The 23,878-nt window shown below is 43.6% G+C and overlaps 1 protein-coding gene across 6 annotated transcripts in view; it reads left to right on the forward strand.

Moving 5' to 3' along the window:
• LOC137423282 (zinc finger CCCH domain-containing protein 11A) overlaps window positions 1-23,878 on the forward strand; it is a 129,091-nt gene that overhangs the window by 60,846 nt on the left and 44,367 nt on the right. For all 6 annotated transcript variants that reach the window (XM_078774389.1, XM_068110244.2, XM_078774388.1 and 3 more), the window contains 7 exons: window positions 14,541-14,714; window positions 15,670-15,789; window positions 20,688-20,811; window positions 21,070-21,297; window positions 22,733-22,846; window positions 22,933-23,043; window positions 23,143-23,220. In XM_078774389.1, coding sequence (XP_078630515.1) covers window positions 14,661-14,714; window positions 15,670-15,789; window positions 20,688-20,811; window positions 21,070-21,297; window positions 22,733-22,846; window positions 22,933-23,043; window positions 23,143-23,220 — 829 coding nt within the window. In that variant the 5' untranslated portion in view covers window positions 14,541-14,660. The remainder of the gene's footprint in view (window positions 1-14,540; window positions 14,715-15,669; window positions 15,790-20,687; window positions 20,812-21,069; window positions 21,298-22,732; window positions 22,847-22,932; window positions 23,044-23,142; window positions 23,221-23,878) is intronic.

A 23,878-nucleotide genomic window follows, 5' to 3' on the forward strand; every position in this document is an offset into this window, starting at 1 on the left:
TATATATAAGCTAGGACGTGCCCGTACGTGGGTGCCCGTTCCTTGCAAAAAAAAAAAAACTGCAAAAAAAAAAAAAACTGCAAAAAAAAAACAATGGTTTGGTCCATTCGCAACGACCACAGAACCCCCCCCCCTCTATTTACATGAATGGTTTGGTCCATTCGCAAAGCCAAAGCGAACGACCACAGAACCCCCCCCTCTATTTACATGAATGGTTTGGTCCATTCGCAAAGCCAAAGCGAACGACCACAGAACCCCCCCCCCCTCTATTTACATGAATGGTTTGGTCCATTCGCAACGGCAAAGCGAACGGCGAACGGCTAAATCGCCATAGCTCGGTAAGTACTTGTCCGATTAATTTCAAACCTTGAAAAGGCACATCCTCGGGTCCCCAGCAATATACCTGGCAAGTTTCAAGTATATCGGACCGGTAGTTGTCGAGAAACAGCGGTCACAGACAAACGTACAGACGTACAGACGTACAAACGTACAGAGATTACTGGAATTATAGATAGATAACTTCAGATCGGCTGGATGGATTGTGACGAAATAAACGGCATCATGTAGGGCATTTATTTGCACAAATTTCAAGACCAATTACGACCATGACAGCCATTTCCTTCTCGCACAGCACCTTACGTAATATGTGGATGGATGTTTGCATATGCGCAAATGGGCCACTGTATTTTCGTGTATTACGTACGCGCCTTAATGGGCTTACTTTCAGTGAAATACGATCGAGTTAAAAATAGTCAGAATTTGAGCAAATCTGTTTCATTCGTTTGTTAATATGCCTCATCTATTGACAAATCTGCGATTATAATTTTTTTTGAAGTTCAAATGACCGCGGGAGATCGCGTTATCATGAGCACGTTCTGGAAAGACAAAATGGTGTGTTTCTTCTTCTTTCAACAATAAAGACTTATAGCTTCGCGACCGTACATCCAATCATCTTGAAATTTTGCACACTTGTTACTCTTCATGACTTCTACTACAGTATGAAGTTTCACATCGATCAATAAAGCGATTCAAGAGATATCCATTAAAAAAAAAAAATTCGTTTAATTAACGATATCTGCCAAACCACGTGACCTATCGCAAATTCTAAAATGACATTTTAGTAGACTGACATGCTGAACAGATCTGTGAATTTTCTCCTCGATTGGATCAAAAATGAGGGAGGAGCTAGGTTTTAAAGGTTCATGCTTAAAAACGTCATAACTCTGAAACCATGTGTCGGATGATGTCGTGTTCGCTGACTTTTTTGTTCGTCATGGGTATGCGATCCTGCTTGCAAAGTTTGGCCTCGATCTGTTCAGCCGTTGCAGAGAAAAATGGATTTTCGTGTTTTCACGAAAAACAAGATGGCGGCCGAACCACGTCACCTGCAACGTCATAATTACCATTAAAATATTCTACAGACCGAGTCCCTCCTATGGTGAAAATTTTATCTCAATCGGCCCTATTATTGCAGAGAAAATGTTTTTTTAAGGAAATTAAAACTGAAAATGGCAATAGCACTCACTGTGAGACGTGGCCTGGCAGGACAAAATGGTGTGTTTCTTCTTCTTTCAACAATAAAGACTTTAGCTTCGCGACCGTACATGCAATCATCTTGAAAGTTTGCACACGTGTTCCACCCGATGAGAGCTACATTGCATTAAAAATTCAAGTCGATCCATGCAGTGGTTCAAGAGTTACAAGCTTTTTTAAATTTAACTTCCATTATTTATTGCGGCCAAACCATGTGACTTATCAAAACGCCTCAAGTAACGATGAAACATCCCCCCATGTGGAACATTTGTGTAAAGTTTCCACTCGATATCCACAAATTATGGAGGTGATTCCATTTCTAGTTTGAAATTTTAAAACGTCATAACTCTGAAACCACGTGTCGGATGACGTCGTGCTCACTGACTTTTTTGTTCGTCATGGGTATCCGAATATGCATGCCAAGTTTGGGCTCGATCCGTTCAGCCGTTGCGGAGAAAAAGGGTTTTTTGTGTTTTTTCACGGAGAACAAGATGGCGGCTGAACCATGTGACGTATGACTTCGAAAATTTTCGCATTCTGAGTTTTTTTAACTAAGCATCTGGGGAAAAAATCTCATTTTCGGGGGAGAAAAACTGTGTTTGACGAATTCTAACCTCTTAACGTTAGCATTTTTGATATACTCAATACACATGTTTTTTGTTCCCATTGCAGAGTTCTTTAGAATGAGCCATTCCTCAAATTTTTCCATTGAGCCGTTTCGGAGATACAGAGGGGCAAAGTTGAAGGTGTTTTACAAGATGGCGCCCATACCACGTGACCTATGACGTCATCATTAGCATTAAAAAATTATACGAGCCTAGCCGATCATTTGATGAAAATTTCCTGTCAATCTGACCAGCGGTTGCTGAGAAACTTAATTATGAAGTTTTCGGAGGTGCAAAATAGGGTGGAAGAAGAATAATAATAATAATAATAATAAGAAAAACTCTAGCAGTAATAATAGGTACTCTCCATTTCATTGAGAGTAAACCTAACTTGATGGTATTCATAGAATACTTACCCTGTGCAGTCAACTTGGTGCGAGCCAACTTCTGTTTTTGAACATTTTTTTTTCTTCTTTGATGCAATATGGCTGCCAGACCATGTGAGCGATGACATCAGTTTATAATTTCTAATATACAGTGCATTCAGAAAGTATTCAGACCCCTTCACTCTTTTCACATTTTGTTATGTTGCAGCTTTATGCTGAAATTGTTTAAATTCATTTTTTTCCCTCATCAATCTACACTCAATACCCCATAATGACAAAGAGAAAACAGGATTTTAGAAAGTTTTGCAAATTTATTAAAAAGAAGAAACTGAAATGTCACTTTGACATAAGTATTCAGACCCTTTGCTATGACACTTGAAATTTAGCTCAGGTGCCTCCCATTTCTCTTGATCATCTTTGAGATGTTTCTCCACCTTGAGTGGAATCCACCTGCAGTAAATTCAATTGATTGGACATGATTTGGAAAGGCACACACCTGTCTATATAAGGTCTCACAGCTGACAATGCATATCAGAGCAGAAACCAAGCCATGAGGTCGAAGGAACTGCCTGCAGAGCTCAGAGACAGGATTGTGTCGAGGCACAGATTTGGGGAAGTCTACAAAAAATTATTCTGCTGCATTGAAGGTGTCCAAGAGCACAGTGGCCTCCATAATTCTTAAATGGAAGAAGTTTCCACATATATATATATCTGGGAAGGGATTTAAAAAGATCTCTAAACAATTTGAAATCATTCATCGACTACCGGAAGATCATCTACAAGTGGAGAAGAATCCAAACAACTGCCAACTTGTTCAGGCCAGGCCGCCCCAGCAAGTTCAGCCCAAGAGCAGACCGCAAGATGCTGAAAGAAGTCTCTAAGAACCCCAGAATGTCATCACGGGACCTACAGGTAGCTCTTGCCACTGTTGATGTCAAAGTGCACGAGTCTACCATTAGAAAGAGGCTGCACAAATTTGATCTGTGTGGGAGGTGTGCCAGGAGGAAACCTTTGCTGTCCAGAAAGAACATCAGGGCAAGACCAAAGTTTGCCAATGAACACCAAGGCAAGGACCAGCACTTCTGGAGCAATGTGCTCTGGACAGATGAGTCAAAGGTTGAGCTATTTGGCCACAGTACCAGAAGACATGTTTGGCGAAAACCAAAGACAGCATTTCACCACAAGAACCTGATACCAACTGTAAAGCATGGTGGTGGAAATATTATGGTTTGGGGCAGCTTTGCTGCATCAGGGCCTGGGCAGCTCACCATCATAGAATCCACTATTAATTCTTCATTGTACCAGAGGGTGCTTGAGGATAATGTGAGGCCATCTGTCAGAAAGTTGAAGCTCAACTGAAGGTGGACCTTGCAACATGACAATGACCCTAAACATACCAGTAAATCCACCAAGGAATGGCTGAAAAGAAAGAAATGGAGGGTTCTGGAATGGCCAAGTCAAAGCCCGGATCTAAATCCCACCGAGATGTTGTGGGGGGATTTGAAACGAGCTGTGCATGCAAGAAACCCCTCAAACATCGCACAGCTGAAAGAATTCTGCACGGAGGAGTGGGCAAAATCTTCTCCCAGTCGATGTCAGAGACTGGTAGACAGTTATAGAAACGCCTACTTGAGGTTGTTTCTGCCAAAGGTGGCAATACCACCTATTAGAGCCAAGGGTGTACTTACTTTTTCCACATGCGAAATTTGCATTTATGTTTATTTAAATTATACAATGGACTACAACATGTAAATGTTTCATGATATTTCTTATATTATATCACCTTTATCTGTCAATATTGTTGAAATGAAGATCAAATAGCTGCATGTTGAAATATGTTGAAGAAGTCAAAACTTTACATGGGGTGTACTTACTTTTTCATGTGACTGTATATATATATATATATATATATATTATATATATATATATATATATACATACATACATACATACATGCATGCATACATACATACATACATACAATCATCCATACATACATACATACATACATACATACAATCATGCATACAATCATACATGCATACATACATACATACATACATACATACATACATGATAGACAAATACTGTTCTAAACAGCTTTGCCCTCAGGGCTACACCATAAATATATGGCTGCCGAACCACATGACCAATGATGTCGTAAATTTAATTCTCCCCATACGATTTTTTCGTAGATCCTGCTCAATAAATTTCGTGCTTATCAGATCAAGCTTTCTACTTGTCCAATTATGACGTCATAATGGAGGCACCTATGACATCATCATTAGCAAATGTTATTCCCCATAGAGAGTACTTTACACTGAGCCATGTTTCATTTTTTTCCCATTGACTGGTTTTGGAGATAGAGGGGCAAAGGTTTTTTTTTTGTTTTTTTTTCAAGATGGCACCCATAACACATGACCTATGACGTCATAATGAGAATTTGAAATTGCACAGGTGGAAATGCGCCTTTGATTAAAATTTTGTCAATCGGATTAACGGTTGCAGAGAAAATGAATTTTAAAGGGAATACACCTGCAAAATTGTGGTGGAATAATAATAGTAATTATAGGGGCAATAACCCTGGTGGTCATCTGGGAGAATAAACAGTATACTCCACTGACTAAAGATATTTTAAACCTATTTCAGTGGTTGCTGGAAGACGGCAGCATGTAGAATCATACTAACGTCATCATAAGACTTTAAACAAACAAACAAAAATACCTATTTTGAGGTCAACACACACCCCTCCACCAACCCCGTGTACCTCCTCCGCCCCCAATTGTTCTAATGCCTTGAACAAACATTGGTACATCATGGGTGATTAAGGTTGTGGTGAAGTTTCATCTAAATTGCGTGTGTTGTTTCTGAGAAGAAAGCAAATTCCTATTTTTGAGGGGGCAAACCTGGATCCACTTTGACCCCCCATAGATCCCCAAAGGGGCAGATTTTTTTTTTAAAGCCGTGAACAAACTTCGATACATCATGGGGGTGAAGGTTGTGGTTAAGTTTCATCGAAATGGTGTGTGTAGTTTCAGAGGAAAAAGCAAATTCCTATGTTGGGGGAGGGGGAGGGGGAGGGAGGGGGGGGGGGAGGGAGTCAAACCTGCATCCACTTTTACCTCAGACCCCGATTTTCTTCATGTCGTGAACTAAATTTAGTCACAACACAACAACTATCATTTGTGCCAAGTTTGGTCACAATCTCTTCAGCGGTTTCGTAGAAGAAGTTTAAAGTGTTTACGGATGGACTGACTGACGGACGATGCGCCATCGCTTAAGCTCCCCTGAACTTTGTTCCAGGTGAGCTAATAATAAGAATAATCCGAGCAAAAACATTAGGGTACCACAGTCTGGAAGGCATGTGGTTCCCTAATAATAATAATGATAATAATAATGACAAACGGGAACTTTTGGGTCTCATTTTTCTAGTTCAGCGATGATGTTCCAAATTTTAATGAGTGTTATTGGATGGGAAATTCTCCGCAGATGACTGATAGGTAATTTATGGGTTCATAAGTTTTATATTGGTAGTTTTTTTTTTTTGGAGGATTCATGTTTTATCTAGTCAGTGGAGTGTATGGGGGCCATACCTACAGAAGTCTATCGACTTATTGATAAGACGTCTACTGACTTGTTGATAGATGGTCAAAAAATGAAAAAAAGCCCATTTCGATTCACTTTGCTTCCAAAAAAAAATAAAGAACTGTATTGATCTGCCTATTTATTTTGTGCACGGAGAAATATTAAATTATCTGTTTTGAACTTTATTCACTCCCCACAGCTAATTATATTTTAGGCTGTAAATAATGCTGTATATTTTATTCAAAATATTTTGAAACGAAATATTGCAAGCTGTTCGTTAATTTTGTCATTTAAAATTGCAATTTAATTTCTTGCTGCGCTATGTGGCTTTTTCTTTCCTTGTGTATTCATTTGACAGAAGTTTATGCATTTATTTCCTTTCAAGAAATCGTTTCCCTTACGCATCCAGAGTGAAATAACACTGAAAATATGTACACAAGAGAGATCGGATGGGAAGGGTTTAGTGAGCATGGAAGTAGGATTATGCTACTGTCTTGTCTAAAAGCAAGGACGTATGAAAAATCCATAGTTTGCTTTTTATTTATGCTTATTCACCTTCAGTCTGTGTGTCGTTTAATTTCATTTATGGGAAATATATTTGCTAAAAAGTACTCGAGAATCCCTTTTGTTTGAAATATATAATGCTAAGTTAAAATGTATTGCAATAGATTGTCTTTGAGAAATTCCACTTTGTTCTCCAAGGTAGTGATGGTTTCAGAGCATATTGTAATTGCTGATTAGGTTTTTCATGTCTTCCCATTAAGTATTTGAATAGACAGTCGTTTGAAAATGGAATCAGCTGGTTTTATGGCTGAGAGCCTATTTACTTATTTGTCAGCATCTGCGTACGTGGCTCAATCACAAGTCGACATCTCACCAAGCCGTGCATCGCTGTTAATGAGAACCATGGTAATAAGTGACCAGAAGCCATTTTTATATTTCAAGTGTATTGTCGGCCCACATGGTAATGTCCCGTTTGTCTCGAGGCGATTCACCTTGGAACTATGATTTCTTTATTGCTTGACACATGGCGTGTGTACTGTTTATATCAGACAAGTGTGTGACATGCATTACACTTTTGTGCTTTATATTAGCTCACCTGGAACAAAGTTCAGGTGAGCTTATGCGATGGCGCGTCGTCAATCCGTCCGTAAACACTTGAAACTTCTTCTCCGAAACCGCTGATGGGATTGCACCCAAATTCAGCACAAATGATATTTGTTGTGTTGTGGTCCAAAGTTTGTTCACGGCATTAAAAACTTTGGGGTTTAAGGGGGTCAAAGTGGGTCCAGGTTTGACCCCCCAAAATAGATATTTGCTTTCTTCTCTGAAACTACACACACAGTTTCGATAAAACTTCACCACAACCTTCACCACCCGTGATGTACCAAAGTTTGTTCGCGGCATTAAAAAGAAAATCTGCCCCTTTCTGGGTCTACGTTGGGGTTGCCCTCCAAAATTGGTGTTTGCTTTCTTCTCAGAAACTACATACGCAATTCCGATGAAACTTAACCACAACCTTCACTACCCGTGCTACACCAACGGCCGTAAAAAAATCTGCCCCTTTGGGGATCTAGGGAGGGTTTCCCCCAAAAGAAGTATTTGCTTTCTTAGAAACTACACATGCATTTCTGATGAAACTTGACCACAACCTTAATCACCTGTGTTGTACCGAAGTTTGTTACTGGCATTTAAAAAATCGGGTTCGAAGGTGGTCTATGGGGGGGGGGGGGGGGGGCAGCATGCCTCCCAAAATAGCTATTTGCTTTTTTCTCAGAACCTACACACACATTTTTGATGAAACGTCACCACAACCTTCATCATCCATGATGTACCAATGTTTGTTCAAGGCATTGGAAAAATTGGGGTCTGAGGAGGTACACGGGGTGGGAGGGGGGGGGGGGGGGTGCTCCCCAAAACAGGTATTTTTTTGGTTTGTTTTGTTTAAAGTCTAATGATTATGCTAGTATGATTCTACATGCTGCCATGTCCTCTATCATGCATTTAAATTGGTTTAAAATACCTTTAGTTAGTTCAGAAAACTGTTTATTAGTCCCCTACCGGTGTACACCGGAGGGGACTATAGGTTTGCACGCCGTCCCTCAGTCTGTCAGTCCGTCAGTCCGTCACGCAAAGAACAGTTTTCCGGACTTCTTTTCTAAACGCTTTATGCTAATGATTTCAAACTTGGCACATGGTTTCCTCATGATAAGTTACAGATCGAGTTCGAACTTCACGACGTTTCGATCATTTTTGACAAAGTTATGACACTTTGAACTTTGGGAATTCTGATAATTCTGTTGATCCTTAACTCAGTGCCATTTTAAGTTTTAATTTCCTTTAAAAAAGATTTTCTCTGCAATAATAGGACCGATTGAGATCAAATTTTCACCATAGGAGGGACTCGATCTGAAGAATATTTTAATGGTAATTATGACGTCACAGGTCACGTGGTTCGGCCGCCATGTTGTTTTTCGTGAAACCACGAAAACCCCTTTTTCTCTGCAACGGCTGAACAGATCGAGGCCAAACTTTGCAGGCAGAATCGCATACCCATGACGAACAAAAAAGTCAGCGAGCATGACGTCATTCATCACATGGTTTCAGAGTTATGACGTATTTAAGCATGAACCTTTAAAACCGAGCTCCTCCCTCATTTTTGATCCAATCGAGGGGAAACTTCACAGATCTGTTCAGCATGTCAGTCTACTCAAATGACCTTTTGGAATTTGCGATAGGGCACGTGGTTTGGCAGATATCGTTAATTAAACGAAAAAAAAAATTTTTTTAAATGGATATCTCTTGAATTGCCAGTACCTCACACCGTGACTTGGTAATACATTATATAATTCACACAGTGCAATACGTGAAGGCTGCTCCACGGAGCGACCTTGTGGGCTTATCAACGAGGTGAGGCGTGACACACATGTGTCTCAGCATACCTCAGATCAAGTTTGAAAACCAGCATCAACCGTGCATAAATTTGCATATTCGATCATTTTTGACAAAGTTATGGCACTTTGAACTTTGGTAGGGGACATGTATTGCAGCGCAATACTCAGAATGCTTGTTCTACCAGGGGTATTGCTCCTATGTTTGGAATTGCATTGTAAAAATAACGAAGTGGACAGAAGGTAGACCTGAGCATAATATAATATTGTGTATGTGCAGTCCCTTGTTTACCATACATGCCATATATGTAGTAATACATGGAACATGCTTGTAAAGGGGCTTAAAAACAGCGAAGCCCTAAGAGCAGCTTTGTTGGATTTTAAAGCTTATTTTGACTCATGATGAATTATATGGGAAAAATTCTTCAACCTTGCCCTTTTGAAAGTCGCATACTAAATACTTCTTGAAATAATGACACTAGTGATTAATTAGGTGCAGTTGACTTATAAGGCCTTATGTTTGTATTTTTTTAATTTTTTTTTATGAAAAAAGATTCATTATATTGAATGCAGATTTTTTTTTTTTTCTTTTCTTAAAAATATATTCTCGTAACTCGTTTTAAAATATTTTTTGCTGTTGGAAGCAGAACTTTTGAAGCCTTTTCTGTGTACAGTCATTTAAGCTCATGCAAGAGTGAGGTGACAGAAGATAGCTGTCGATGCACTGACAATGGGGTTGGAGGATGGGATTAGGCCAGCAAAGGAAACGTGTAGCCGCATGCATATGGGGATATCTAGCAGGGTTAATGAGGTTAGAAAAGATAACAGGTAGGGTGGGGTGATCTGCGTTGGTGGTGTAATGCTGACTTGCAACCTTGAATGTAGGAGAGGATTAAACAGTGAGGGTGGGGGTGGAGGGTGGGGATGGGGGTGGGGGCTGGTTCACAAGTTCACAAGCTAAAGATTTGAGCAACTAATGGGTGAGCTGACCAGTGAGTCTTGATTTTCTTTTATTTTTTTGAGGGCGGGGGGAGGGGTGGGGGTGGGCTTTGTTGCTTTTTGGGAGATGCCAATGATGTTGAGTGTTTCTGATAACACAGCTCATCCAAGAGAGAAAGGTAATATATGTGAGCAGTAGCCTATATGAGATGGTGCATTACTCCATTGAGCTATGAACAAAAAAAGCCTTTGTAGGCTGTGAAAAGTTCAGATTGACCTTGGGAGGACTTGTCATGACAGAAAATAAGACATCTAGTCTGTGGCTGGCTTCAGAAGTCAACTTTGCTATATTATCAACCGAGGAGAGATTGTGGCTGATGGTGATGCCTAGAAGTTCAAGAGACTGAACCTCCTCCAGTGTTGGACCATGGAAGTAGGTTGGTTCATTTGAAAATCCTTCCAAAGCAACAGAGTGAGATGAGATCCTGATTACTACTGTTGGCAATGAGATCCTGATTGGGAAATTCAGAGATTGGTGCAGAGTTATGGAAATGCAGGTGTTGGCTGAGGGACAAGATGGATTTCTGAGAAATGTGAATGTTAGGTGCATTTTTGGGTAAAAGTTGGTACCTCACTTTATAACATAATTAGGGTATGCTGAATTTGATTAACCCGGTTCCCAAGCCGAAGTTTGAGTTTTTGACCTAATTAGCATAAACAAAATGGCCGCCAAATTTCCATTTTTGGACAATTTATTTGAACAATCATTTATATATCATGTATATACATGCAGCTCTTTTACTTTAACTTTACAACTTTTACCCCAAAATGCACCCAGAAGCTTATACATGGCCTTTTTTCATAAATCTTCTTCCTTTCCCTCGCGGTGCTGCGGTGCCTCGCGGAAGCTTTCCCTCGCGATGCTGTCTTTCCCTCGCGGTCCCCCTGTACTGTCTTTCCCTTGCGGTCCCCCTGTGCTGTCTTTCCCTCGTGGTCCCCCTGTACTGTCTTTCCCTCGTGGTCCCCCTGTACTGTCTTTCCCTCGCGGTCCCCCTGTACTGTCTTTCCCTCATGGTCCCCCTGTACTGTCTTTCCCTCGCGGTCCCCCTGTGTTGTCTTTCCCTCGCGGTCCCCCTGTGCTGTCTTTCCCTCGCGGTCCCCCTGTGCTGTCTTTCCCTCGTGGTCCCCCTGTGCTGTCTTTCCCTCGTGGTCCCCCTGTGCTGTCTTTCCCTCGCGGTCCCCCTGTGCTGTCTTTCCCTCGCGGTCCCCCTGTGCTGTCTTTCCCTCGCGGTCCCCCTGTGCTGTCTTTCCCTCGCGGTCCCCCTGTACTGTCTTTCCCTCGCGGTCCCCCTGTGCTGTCTTTCCCTCGTGGTCCCCCTGTACTGTCTTTCCCTCGCGGTCCCCCTGTACTGTCTTTCCCTCATGGTCCCCCTGTACTGTCTTTCCCTCGCGGTCCCCCTGTGCTGTCTTTCCCTCGCGGTCCCCCTGTGCTGTCTTTCCCTCGTGGTCCCCCTGTGCTGTCTTTCCCTCGTGGTCCCCCTGTGCTGTCTTTCCCTCGTGGTCCCCCTGCACTGTCTTTCCCTCGCGGTCCCCCTGCGCTGTCTTTCCCTCGCGGTCCCCCTGCGCTGTCTTTCCCTCGCGGTCCCCCTGCGCTGTCTTTCCCTAGTGGTCCCCCTGTGCTGTCTTTCCCTCGCGGTCCCCCTGCGCTGTCTTTCCCTCGTGGTCCCCCTGCGCTGTCTTTCCCTCGTGGTCCCCCTGCGCTGTCTTTCCCTCGCGGTCCCCCTGCGCTGTCTTTCCCTCGCGGTCCCCCTGCGCTGTCTTTCCCTCGCGGTCCCCCTGCGCTGTCTTTCCCTCGCGGTCCCCCTGTGCTGTCTTTCCCTCGCGGTCCCCCTGTGTTGTCTTTCCCTCGCGGTCCCCCTGTGTTGTCTTTCCCTCGCGGTCCCCCTGTGTTGTCTTTCCCTCGCGGTCCCCCTGTGTTGTCTTTCCCTCGCGGTCCCCCTGTGCTGTCTTTCCCTCGCGGTCCCCCTGTGCTGTCTTTCCTTCGCGGTCCCCCTGTGCTGTCTTTCCTTCGCGGTCCCCCTGTGCTGTCTTTCCCTCGCGGTCCCCCTGTGCTGTCTTTCCCTCGCGGGCCCCCTGTGCTGTCTTTCCCTCGCGGTCCCCCTGTGCTGTCTTTCCTTCGCGGTCCCCCTGTGCTGTCTTTCCCTCGCGGTCCCCCTGTGCTGTCTTTCCCTCACGGTCCCCCTGTGCTGTCTTTCCCTCGCGGTCCCCCTGTGCTGTCTTTCCCTCGCGGTCCCCCTGTGCTGTCTTTCCCTCGCGGTCCCCCTGTGCTGTCTTTCCCTCGCGGTCCCCCTGCGCTGTCTTTCCCTCGCGGTCCCCCTGTGCTGTCTTTCCCTCGCGGTCCCCCTGTGTTGTCTTTCCCTCGCGGTCCCCCTGTGTTGTCTTTCCCTCGCGGTCCCCCTGTGTTGTCTTTCCCTCGCGGTCCCCCTGTGTTGTCTTTCCCTCGCGGTCCCCTTGTGTTGTCTTTCCCTCGCGGTCCCCCTGTGCTGTCTTTCCCTCGCGGTCCCCCTGTGCTGTCTTTCCCTCGCGGTCCCCCTGTGCTGTCTTTCCTTCGCGGTCCCCCTGTGCTGTCTTTCCTTCGCGGTCCCCCTGTGCTGTCTTTCCCTCGCGGTCCCCCTGTGCTGTCTTTCCCTCGCGGTCCCCCTGTGCTGTCTTTCCTTCGCGGTCCCCCTGTGCTGTCTTTCCCTCGCGGTCCCCCTGTGCTGTCTTTCCCTCGCGGTCCCCCTGTGCTGTCTTTCCCTCGCGGTCCCCCTGTGCTGTCTTTCCCTCGCGGTCCCCCTGTGCTGTCTTTCCCTCGCGGTCCCCCTGTGCTGTCTTTCCCTCGCGGTCCCCCTGTGCTGTCTTTCCCTCGCGGTCCCCCTGTGCTGTCTTTCCCTCGCGGTCCCCCTGTGCTGTCTTTCCCTCGCGGTCCCCCTGTGCTGTCTTTCCCTCGTGGTCCCCCTGTGCTGTCTTTCCCTCGTGGTCCCCCTGTGCTGTCTTTCCCTCGCGGTTGTCAGCTTTCACAAGCCTCGACTCAGTATACAAAAAAAAATAATCCGTCTAGTCTATATTATGGTTGGCGACATATTGAAAGACATTCAAACTGATATTGAAATTGGACACTATAAAATGGGAAATGGTTTTAATAAGACTGTTTCATACAACTATTTATTCTAAAATTAAGTATACATACATGGCCATGAAGCACAAACATTCAGGAATGTCACACATGTTGTTTTGCCAAACTACATCAAATTCATACAAGGGGTCTGATCATTACTCTGTTTCTGACAGGCACACATTGATGTGCACCTCAACTCTGAATAGCGACATTTGCAGCGTCGAGTCTTGCATTGCTTCTGGCATGCACAACAAATCATCTCGAGACAACTTTCTAGGATTGGACTCGGTGACATCAGAATAGGCTCTGGTCCTGAATCACCACATTTCCATCCCATTTCCACAGGTGCAGGAAGGTCAGGTATGGAACAATGAGCATTTCTCCATACCATGGCTTGATAGTGTACTCACATCAAATGGAAATGAAGAGCATCACTTGTCGGTGACATTGCTTCTGATTTACCAGTCTTGGAGAACAACATATGTCGTGCTGAATCGAGAGGTTGTTCTGTGCACATTATACAGACGAACGTTTCTGCAGATTTGATTGTCTCCTCTGTGAGTTCACCAATGCCCAAGTTCTTCAGCAGTTTATTCAAAACTAAAAAAAAAACAACCTCAAAATTCGGCTTGGGAACCGGGTTAATAGAATTCAGCATATCCTAATTATGTTAAAAAGTGAGGTTCCCAACTTTTACCCAAAAATGCACAAAGAAGTTTATACATGGCATTTTTCCATCATTCCATCTAGTCTATGGTTGTTTCAGTGCCAAATGTCATGGTGGCAGTTAAAATTGCCACAGACAAATAATTGGTCGGATGGATGGCAATTTGTCAGTACATACTAGTGTACTAGTGGTTTATACGAGTAGTCAAGGTTTATACTCGTGGAAAGGAAAGCATATATGAAGGTGTTGTCATTGGGTGGAATGTGCATCACACACTGAACTTGAGTGGTTAAAGTAGAGAGGGGAAGGAACATAGGGAGCAGAAAGTTTTTACTGTTAATTAAAATGTCCATCCACCGCTCCCTCCTCCCCCCACTCTTTCCCTTTCTCTCTCTTTTATGTATATTTCAATCGGGTGGTTAGGTTGGGGTAGGTGGGGTATAAAGAGAAACAGAGAGACAGAGACACATAGAAATGTGAGAGAAGGAAAGCAGAAGCCAGGTAAAGGAATTGAAAGGGTTGACCGTTAACAGGTGTCAAGAACACACTATCTAGAAGAACCACACATTAAATCAATATGCAAACACAAAATAATTACATGGGAATACCACTTAACAATCCGACAGTTGGACAACCCAAATCCAACAATGGTTTGCTTACCTTTAGGGGATAGCTCTCAGAGCAAAGAGACGCATAGCCGCATGTAAAAGAACTTGTAGCTGGGAGAAACCATTCAAGCAACCACTAACTAATTTGGTGGTTCCTGTGTGGCCTCAGCTATCAATGTTGGAGTGAAAAAAAGATGAGCATCACCAACAGCAGCAGAAAAATCCTCGCTCTGCTACATCTGTTGAATTGAACCCTGGTACTGCACTCATCGACAGCTTTGTGGACACCATGGCTCAGCAGCAAAATGACTGCTACTTTTACTTTTACTCGACATGTGTCAAGGTTTGTTTTCTCATTGAAAGTATTCACATTTTGATAGTTAAAATATAGGAAACCCATTTGTTTTTCCATAGCGGTGTTTGCAAAGCATGTCTTTATCCTTATTAAAAGGTCACAACGTGGAAGCAATGGAGGCTTCTTGTAAGAGAATGCACACACAAATGTGAAGCTGAAAGAAATACTCCTGCACTGTTTCTTGCCAAGCCTGGTGTTGACTTTGCGGTTAGGGTGCCGGCTTGGGATCCTAGGATCCTGAGTTTGAATCCCGGTCGATTGCTGAATTAACGCCAGGGGGGTTGACTCAGCCTGTCATCCTTCTGAGGTCGGCAAATTGAGTACCAGCTTGCTGGGATGAATGATCACGGTGTGTACCCTGATTTAGAATAGGTACACCGTATCCCTGCGCATCCTAAGAGCGTGACCAAGGGTTGGCGTCAAGAAGGGCATCCGGCCATAAAAACATTGCCTCAAACAGGGAACCATGATTGTCATGGGGCCCGCAAGGCTAACCCCTGCTCTAGCGGGTAAAATGGCCTTAAAACGATCATTCATTCATTCATTCACTGTTTCTTGCCAGTTTGATGGCTAGGTCAAGGTTTATGGTGTATTTAAAACTCATTTCTGTCTAAAACTACGTCTGTACTAATGATAATTGCCAGTGAACATTTTTTATGTGAAAACATGCCAATTATCTATGTTTTGGTCAATAAAACATTTGTGTACTTCTGCTTTACTCTCCAATACTTCAGTACTTGTAACTTTGTCCTGTCGACATGGCACAGTCCAAGTGATTCACTGACATCATATTTTGATCCCAGTGGGAGCAGGTATTACTAGTTCCATGAATTTCAACCATCATCATCATCATCTGCTCAGGGAATAAACATTCTAAAAACACAAAATCTTGACACTTTTGTTAATTGTACGGTTGTGCACATTCTATACCTCATTGTTACAGGGGGACAGATGCCCATTTCGCCACTGTGAAGCAGCATTGGGCAGTGAGACTGTGTGCAAGCTTTGGCAGGAGGGTTGCTGCTTCCGTCGAGTTTGCGCTTTTCGACACATGGAGATGGATGTGAGTGAGATTATGCAATTTCCTCTAGCGATTGTAAAGGCCAGCAGGCTACACGACCCCTTAAGGGGCCCATTCATGTGAACTGTTGCATTCGATTTGATGTCTTTCTGAATCGTGCAAAGTTGCTTGAATGCTGATCAGTTCAATACATACCATGGCTTTTCAGTTTATTTTCTTTCATTTGCCTTGGACTTGTGTTGATGTATGTCCATAGAATCATGCTCCAATGTACTCATCCATAGATGTAATTTAATTAATCAAGACAACACCCAATAAATGAGTTGCAAAAGCTTGGGTGATTTGGCAATTTGTGAAATAAAAATTGTGTTGGCAGTTAATGTTTCAGTGTTATTTTAAAGCCTTTTTGGCATTTGTATGTGATGTGACCTTGGAGAGCTTGTGGATCCCACTGTGAAACAGTTAAAAATTTGGAAAGGCTGCAAATAATTCCTGTCTCTGTCTCTCTGTTTCTGTCTCTGTTTCTGTCTCTCTGTTTCTGTCTCTCTGTTTCTGTCTCTGTTTCTGTTTCTCTGTCTCTCTGTCTCTCTGTCTCTCTGTCTCTCTGTCTCTGTTTCTCTGTTTCTCTATCTCTCTAACTCTCTGTTTCTCTGTTTCTGTCTCTGTTTCTCTGTCTCTCTGTTTCTCTGTCTCTGTTTCTGTCTCTCTGTTTCTGTCTCTTTTTCTGTCTCTGTTTCTGTCTCTCTGTTTCTCTGTTTCTATCTCTGTTTCTATCTCTGTCTCTCTATCTCTGTCTCTCTGTTTCTGTCTCTGTTTCTGTTTCTCTGTCTCTCTGTCTCTCTGTTTCTCTGTCTCTCTGTTTCTGTCTCTCTTTTTCTGTCTCTCTGTTTCTGTGTCTGTCTCTGTCTCTGTTTCTGTCTCTGTCTTTCTGTCTCTCTGTTTCTCTTTCTCTCTTTCTGTCTTTCTCTGTGTCTTGCATGTCTGTCTCTGTCTCACCTGTCTGTCTGTCTGTCATGTTATCTCCTCCTCAACAGTCGGGCAGAAATTCGCAAAACCTGGTAGATATGATCATCACATGGCATGAAGGTACAAGAGCAGTATCATTTTTTGGCCCTGCCCCCCCCCCATCCCCCTTGGGTGGGGTCAAAAGGTCAAATGCCAAATTTTTTAATTACGTTCACATTTTTAATCAAACTTTGTTTGTGCGATCAATATTGTGGATGCATGAAATATGTAACGATTTATCTTTATTTGACTCTGCGTTCATTCCCCAGGAGGTAGGGACTTAGGGTCACAGAGTTCAAAACAAGAAAATATTTTAAACTCTAAATTTGATATTGGGTCATTCCTTGTGGAACCTTTTGCCATCTTTCAAATTTGCTTTAAGTGGAAAGCGTGGGGATTTGCGATGGCACCCCATCGACCTCACTCTCTGGTTTGTTCTGTTAAACGCTCAACTTACTCACATGCCAATGCTGTTCCTCGCTTGAAATGTTGTCCACTGATAAATCTCCTCTGCTTTTTTTTCCTTTTCCAGTGTTTTAAAGCGTGTAATCGTACACTGCTATGTCTGATCTATACTAGTGCTGACCTGAGGTTCTGGATCGTTAATAACACCCTCCATTTCACTATTGCCTTGTCTCATCTTTAGGTTGTTTTTCAATAAAGTGTAGGGCAGTTCATTTTGGTTATGTCTTCTCGTCCCTACGCTTTCCTTTTTCCACAATCATAAGCACAATATAGTAGATCCCTGACTTGCGAACACCTGGACTTACAAACGAACCACTATAAGATATTATTTTCTAATGTCTGAGATACGAACCTTCGCTCGAACTTACGAACTGAACATCGTGGGCATAGCAACTCCGAACTGGTCAGTTCGGTGAAGCATGAATATTTGTTCTGTGAGATGCAAGGAGTCTGAGCATAGAGTGGTCTACAGCAGTGGTTCCTAACCTTTTTCTCAACAGGTACAGGCAAAGGTTAGCGATAAATGGGAACCCACTTAATGGTCTGTACTGTCTGTACTTCAGCACGTCTTACATCTCTAATAACTTTTTATGTTAATACATATGTATTTTTATAATTACCTAATTTAGGAAATTGCCTAGTTTAGCTGCCTCCGATGTCACCCACATTTGAGTACACATGAAGTGCCTGATGGAATGACTTGAAAACTCGTCGTACTCCTGGCCATTAAAAAGAAAAAGAAATCCAGCTACTTGCACTGCCACGCCATGTGCTGTCATGGCACCTAAGAACAGATCAAACCTTAGGCTTGGGTGGGAGGCTTGGAGCGGGTTCTTCGCTCGTGTGTAAAATCTATATATATAAAACACAGTTTGTGTGTGTGTAATGTTACCGATAGACTCCTAAATGGAGAGGCTCATGTGCTTGATATTTGGCATAGACATGGCCATTGAGACTGGGAAGGACATGGCCTACCTAAAAATATTTGATGAGATCCATATTTTTTATTCATATTTACCTCAGCGCATTTCAGCGAGGAATATTATACACGGAATCTGAGCCGGTGGCAGAGCAGCGCGCTGATTCGCTCAGAGCGATGACGTGATGTTCCAGCCTTGCCACCATAATCTCACAGTTACGCGTTTGCACGTAATTCAGAGCGAAAAGCGATTGCGTTTTTTCACATTTCAGCGAGGAACATTGCCATTCACACCACATAGGTTTTTTTTCCTTTCATCTTTAGATCCATATTTTTAGCCATAACGTAGCGTAGCTGACGTAGCGTTAGCATAGCGTAGCGTAGCGATCCTCGCTCAGGATCTTCGTCAGGTTCGCGAGCGAGTTAGCCAAAACGTAAAGTGAAAATATATCGAATGCTGTTTTGATGCTTTTTACTGCTGTTTTGATTCTTTTACATTGCTGTTTTGATGCTTTTTCACTGCTGTTTTGATGCTTTTTCACAGCTGTTCTGATGCTTTTTTTGCCGTTTTTTAAAATATAAAAATCTCATTTCAAAAAAAAAAAATCCAAAAAAATCTCACAATGATGACATATAATTCACAGAAAACGTTGAAGCAACCGCGTAATATTGCGGTGATGTTTAACTCTGAGTGAGAATAGTTCTAAATTTTAAAAACTTTCATCTGATATTTGTGATTTATTTCAAACAAACTGTATTTCCCATCTACATGGCCATGTATTCCTATTAACGTTATGTAAAGCCGCTGTCACACCTTGACGTTTTAGCCAGCGTATGCCGACGTATGAAAAATTTGGCTACGTTAAGAGCACGCTGGCATACGTCGTAGTACGCCGAGCTCGTCGACAAATTTCGTGCATGCACAAAATTTGGCGACGTATGCCAGCCTATGACACACCAGCACTCAATTTTGATACGTCAGCATACGCTGGCTAAATCGTCAAGGTGTGACAGGGGCTTAAAGTACATAAATTGTGTGGATTACATCATTTGTGGATGTGATCAATTGCCAGTAACCATTTATATCCCTCCCCTCCCCTTCCCCGCTCCCCTTACCCCCTCCCCCTTCCCCTCCCCCTCCCCCTGCCCTTCCCCCCTCCCCTTCCCCCCCTCCCCTTCCCCCTTCCCCCTCCCATTTCCCCTCCCCTCCCCTCCTCCTCCCCTTTCCCCTCCCCTCCCCTCCCCCTCCCTTTCCCTCCTCCCCCTCCCTTTCCCCCTACCCCTTCCCCTTCGCCCTCCCTCTCCCTCTCCCCCTCCCCCCTCCCCTTCCCCTTCCCCCCTCCCCCTCCCCCCTCTCCTCCCTTCCCCCTCCCCCTCCACCCTCTTCTCCCCCCCCCTCTCCTCCCCTCCCCCCCCCGTTCCCCTCCCCTCCCCTTCCCCCTCCCCCCCTCCCCTCCCCCACCCGGCAATGTCGGACACTTCTGCTAGTATATATATATACAGTACATGTAAAGTATAACGAGGGCGGCTTGCCGTATATTCATGAACATACACAGTATGAAGGGGAACTGTTTCCGAATGTTACATAAGTTCTGGAACTGTACTCATGAATGTTCATGAACAATCCATCCTTGGAGGTCCTGAGATAATTCAGATACTTCGATTTAATTACTACAATAAATATGCTTTGTTGTCGGAGTAAATTGCAAAAGGCTTGTTGAGTAGTGGTGTCACTTTAAGTTGACAAAGCGACAGGTTCCATCTCAATCACGTCAAAAATAATGAAAAGGCAAATAAAATATACCAACTATACCCTCACGTAACATATGCGGCCTCGTGTTTTTGAACACGTTGATTCATATATTTCACTGTAAGCACCATTAACAATCTCGTTCTTCTCAGGTCTAACACTTAACAAGTCTAATGATGAAACTGTTGCAGGATGTGTAGATGGTGGTGTATATATAGAGGGTGGGGCCTGATCTTTGTCCATCGATCGATATATTCAGTGACAGTGCAAGCATTTCTCCCCCTCATCTAATGCATCTTTTAACCTGTTTGTATTGTAGTCCCAACATTGCACTTCACAATCGTGTTTGTGTGGAGTGCGGATGATATTTGGTGGAGAGACTCATCAGGGCTCCTCATCAATGCTGCGTACATATTCCCAATTGGCTCGTGTTCAAAAAATTTGTTCCCTACCAGCTACCACTCTGTCTGGTGTTTTGTGCTGTACCTTCACTTCAAAATATATGCAAATTGAGATCAATTAATATGGAATTGACATTTGAATGTTCTCCGAGCTCGAACAATCGAGTCACTGGAAAGACATGGTTCAATTGCATAGGAATTACAAGATTCACTAAAATGCATTTGGCATTTACCCCCCCCCCCCCCCTCCCATACCTCTTTCTCTTCCCATAATCCCTAATGCGAAGGTAACATTTTGGTAATCGGAGCTTAATGATTGTTTTATTTTTGTCCGAGTGTGCATTGCATTGCTTTGGAAGCCCTGTCACGTCATTTACTTGAACTAACCCGTCTTTTATAGAAACGACGTAGCGAAATTCCCTGCTTCTGGGAGAATCAGCCTTCTGGTTGTCAGAAGTTTAACTGTGCTTTCAACCATGTGAAGGCGCGGATTATTGACGGTGTGTTTCTGCAACCAAGCCGGGGTGAGTGTCCCTCACAAGCTTAGCAGAGGCTTCTTAAAAGCTGTTTTTTTATTTGGACATTTTAATTTGGATATGAAGTGTCGTTAATATGAACTCCTGGTTCAACTTTGAAGTTGCACAGTCAATCATCTTATCTTACAAAGGCCAAACTATTGTTTTCTCATGAAACTACAGTGTTGTATGTTCAAAGTGTAATGGTTAGAGTCTGCATGATAGTTTACGGTGACACTATTTATCATGCTGCATTGCCCTTCTCAGAAAGCGTGACGATGCTAGATGATACAGTGGGCTCTGTAGTGATGGGAGCTCCCAAAGGGCCAGTGCCACCCCAGCCAGCAACTTTGCCGGCAGCAAACCAGGTGGAGGCTTCGGTGACACCACAGAACCGCACAGTCATCAAGTTGGAGAATGCCGAGAATGTGCCCAGCCCCACGCATCCCCCAGTTGTCATCAACGCTGCTGATGATGATGATGAAGATGATGATGGTTAGTTGAATATTTCATGTCTGTCTAATAATTGTTATTTTTAGTTGAAGCCTGTTTTAAGTTTGGTGCAGGTTCGTTTCGGGGGTGAATGTGGGGGTGGGCGGGGAGTGGGGGGTTGGGGGGGGGGGGGGGGGGGAGGGGAAGGTGGGTGGGAAAATGAAAACATGCAAATCGTTGAAGAATATGTCATTACAGCCAGTTCAAGACAACTCATATGACTATCTAATCAATGTTTTTAGTGATCTCTTTCCATGGCTTCCAATTTCTTTAATACATTTGAAATGTTGTACAGTTATTTTATATAACTAGGAATACTTACATATATTAGCGAAACACTTTATTCCTCTGCTGACAAAGTCGCTGGAGCCATTATGTTTTTCGGTTATTAGTCCATTCGTGATAGGTTTTTGTTACCACGATAACTTAACAACGGCTAAAGGGATTTAAGTCAAACGTGTGGTACAAGTGTGTACGATGATGCAAAGATTAACTGATTATATTATGGGTTTAGGAGGTCCCGTTTGGTACAAATTCTGTTACTGAGCTAACATGTGAACCAGTCATGGGATTTTAACCACATCTGTATGTTTGTGAACAGGATATCTCAATAAGTTGGAGACTGTTTCGGACTAAATTTGGCAGATAGGTTGCGTATGTGACAAGGACGAAATTATTAGATTTTGGTGAAGATTTGGATCTGGATCCAAGAGTTTTTTTTTGAAGTGATTCTTCACCATTGAGAGGTAGGGCCAAAAACGATATAAAGCCTGACATTCCAAAACGTTGTGGATGAGTTGTAACAAAACTAAGTGGATGAGTTGTTTAGGTGATAAGAACAAGCCGATTCAATTTTGGTTTGTGTCCGGATTCAGATCTGGCCTGTCAAAAACCACCTTTCGAGGCCATTTTTCCCCGCAAGCGGGGGTTGGCCTTTTTCGGGGACCGTGGTTGTTGTTGTTTTTTGGTCCCCTTTTTGAAGTGGGATACAAAACATAAACTATTCAGCCTGACGGCAGTATGCGCTCTGTCATGTGCCATTCTAGTTAAGCATTGTGTGCATCCGACATCCTGGTTTGTATCGAAAAACTCCAAGCCGTGGGATATGGATGTTTGTTTTGCGATAAATATGCCCCCCCCCCCCCCCCCCACCACTTCTCCTCACCTGATTTCCCATACATAGTAAGCATTGTTATTGCAACTTGGCTGATGTAGTCCCTTCCTTGCCTCCTATTTCAGTTCTATGGACTTTTGGGCTGTGTGTTAGCAAATCTACACCAAATATACAACAGATGAGCAAGCAAATTATTGTAGACTTGTGATGCACGGTTCAAATGATAGCCATTCTCGCTAAGTAAGCCACAGATGATTGCTTGGGGAAAATCCACAGGTGCTATGCGGTTGATTGGTTACCATTGCTGTGTATCATCTTTTGTAGATGCATCTTCTGAAGAGGCGGAAGCAGCAAAAAGAATGTCTGAAATGGGTACTCAGAAAGGCAGGAAGTATGCGTCTTCAATGAGGAAAGTTACATTGATCGGAGCAATTACCGGTAAGATAGATGATTGCTTGGGAAAAATCCACAGGTGCTATGCGGTTGATTAGTTGGTTACCATTGCTGTGTATCATCTCTTGTAGATGCATCTTCTGAAGAGACTGAAGCAGCAAAAATAATGTCTGAATTGAGTACTCAGAAAGTCAGGAGGTTTGCGTCTTCAATGAGGAAAGTTGCAACCACTTGTGCTTCTGGTAAGGGCAAAGGCTTTACTCCTCTATTTTGTTGTGGGAGTGGCATTATTATTTTTGTTATATTTTCCCTTTTATGCTAAAATCACATCCATTTTTCAGTGTCTACTGGATTTGAGGTGAAAACTCTGGAACAAATCAAACGAGAAAAGGCCTTGAGGAGCCAACAGGGACTATCCGGTATGTTTGATCTCGGTTTGTCTTGCGGATATATATTGTTGCGGACGCGGTTAAAGATGTTATTTTACCGAGCGGTTGGTATTACCGCGTCCGAACAGTTACTCCCCGATTAGAACCCGATTCCACCCGACGTTGACCAGATCGCACCGCAGATATTCAATCGGGAAACCTCTAAAGCGACCGAAAGAGAAGGAAAAGAGAAGAAGACAGAGTACGGAGGAAGAACAGATTTATTATACACACACAAGTAAAAAGGAAGAGCGACCAAAATTATTTACAAGCAATGGATGGAGAAAGCAGTCACACAGTGCATCGTTAGCTTATTCTATTCAATTTACTTAACCCCAAGACAACGAGTAGGACAGACGACGTTCACACTTACACGGGGGATATTGCAGGCAGGTAGGGCTTGAGGTGGATTGCTGGAGAGGGAGGCAGGGTCGGAGGCAGCAGCTCTCAATTCCTCGCGTTTTTGGCGGGAAAACCCTCCGTCGCGTATCCGCTGCCGATACTGTAGACGTCACGCGCTGGCTCGGGCACACCTGCTCCTCTCCTTCTGGTGGAGCCGTCTCCCTCCTTTCAGCGCGTCCCTCCAAAGCTGGTTTCCTCTCCGAGTACCTCTCCCCTTTGGCTTGGAGCGTCTCGCATCTCACCGCTC

The sequence above is a fragment of the Myxine glutinosa genome, chromosome 3 (genome assembly GCF_964187855.1).
Source record: "Myxine glutinosa chromosome 3, kmMyxGlut1.1, whole genome shotgun sequence".
Classification (NCBI taxonomy): Eukaryota; Metazoa; Chordata; class Myxini; order Myxiniformes; family Myxinidae; genus Myxine; species Myxine glutinosa.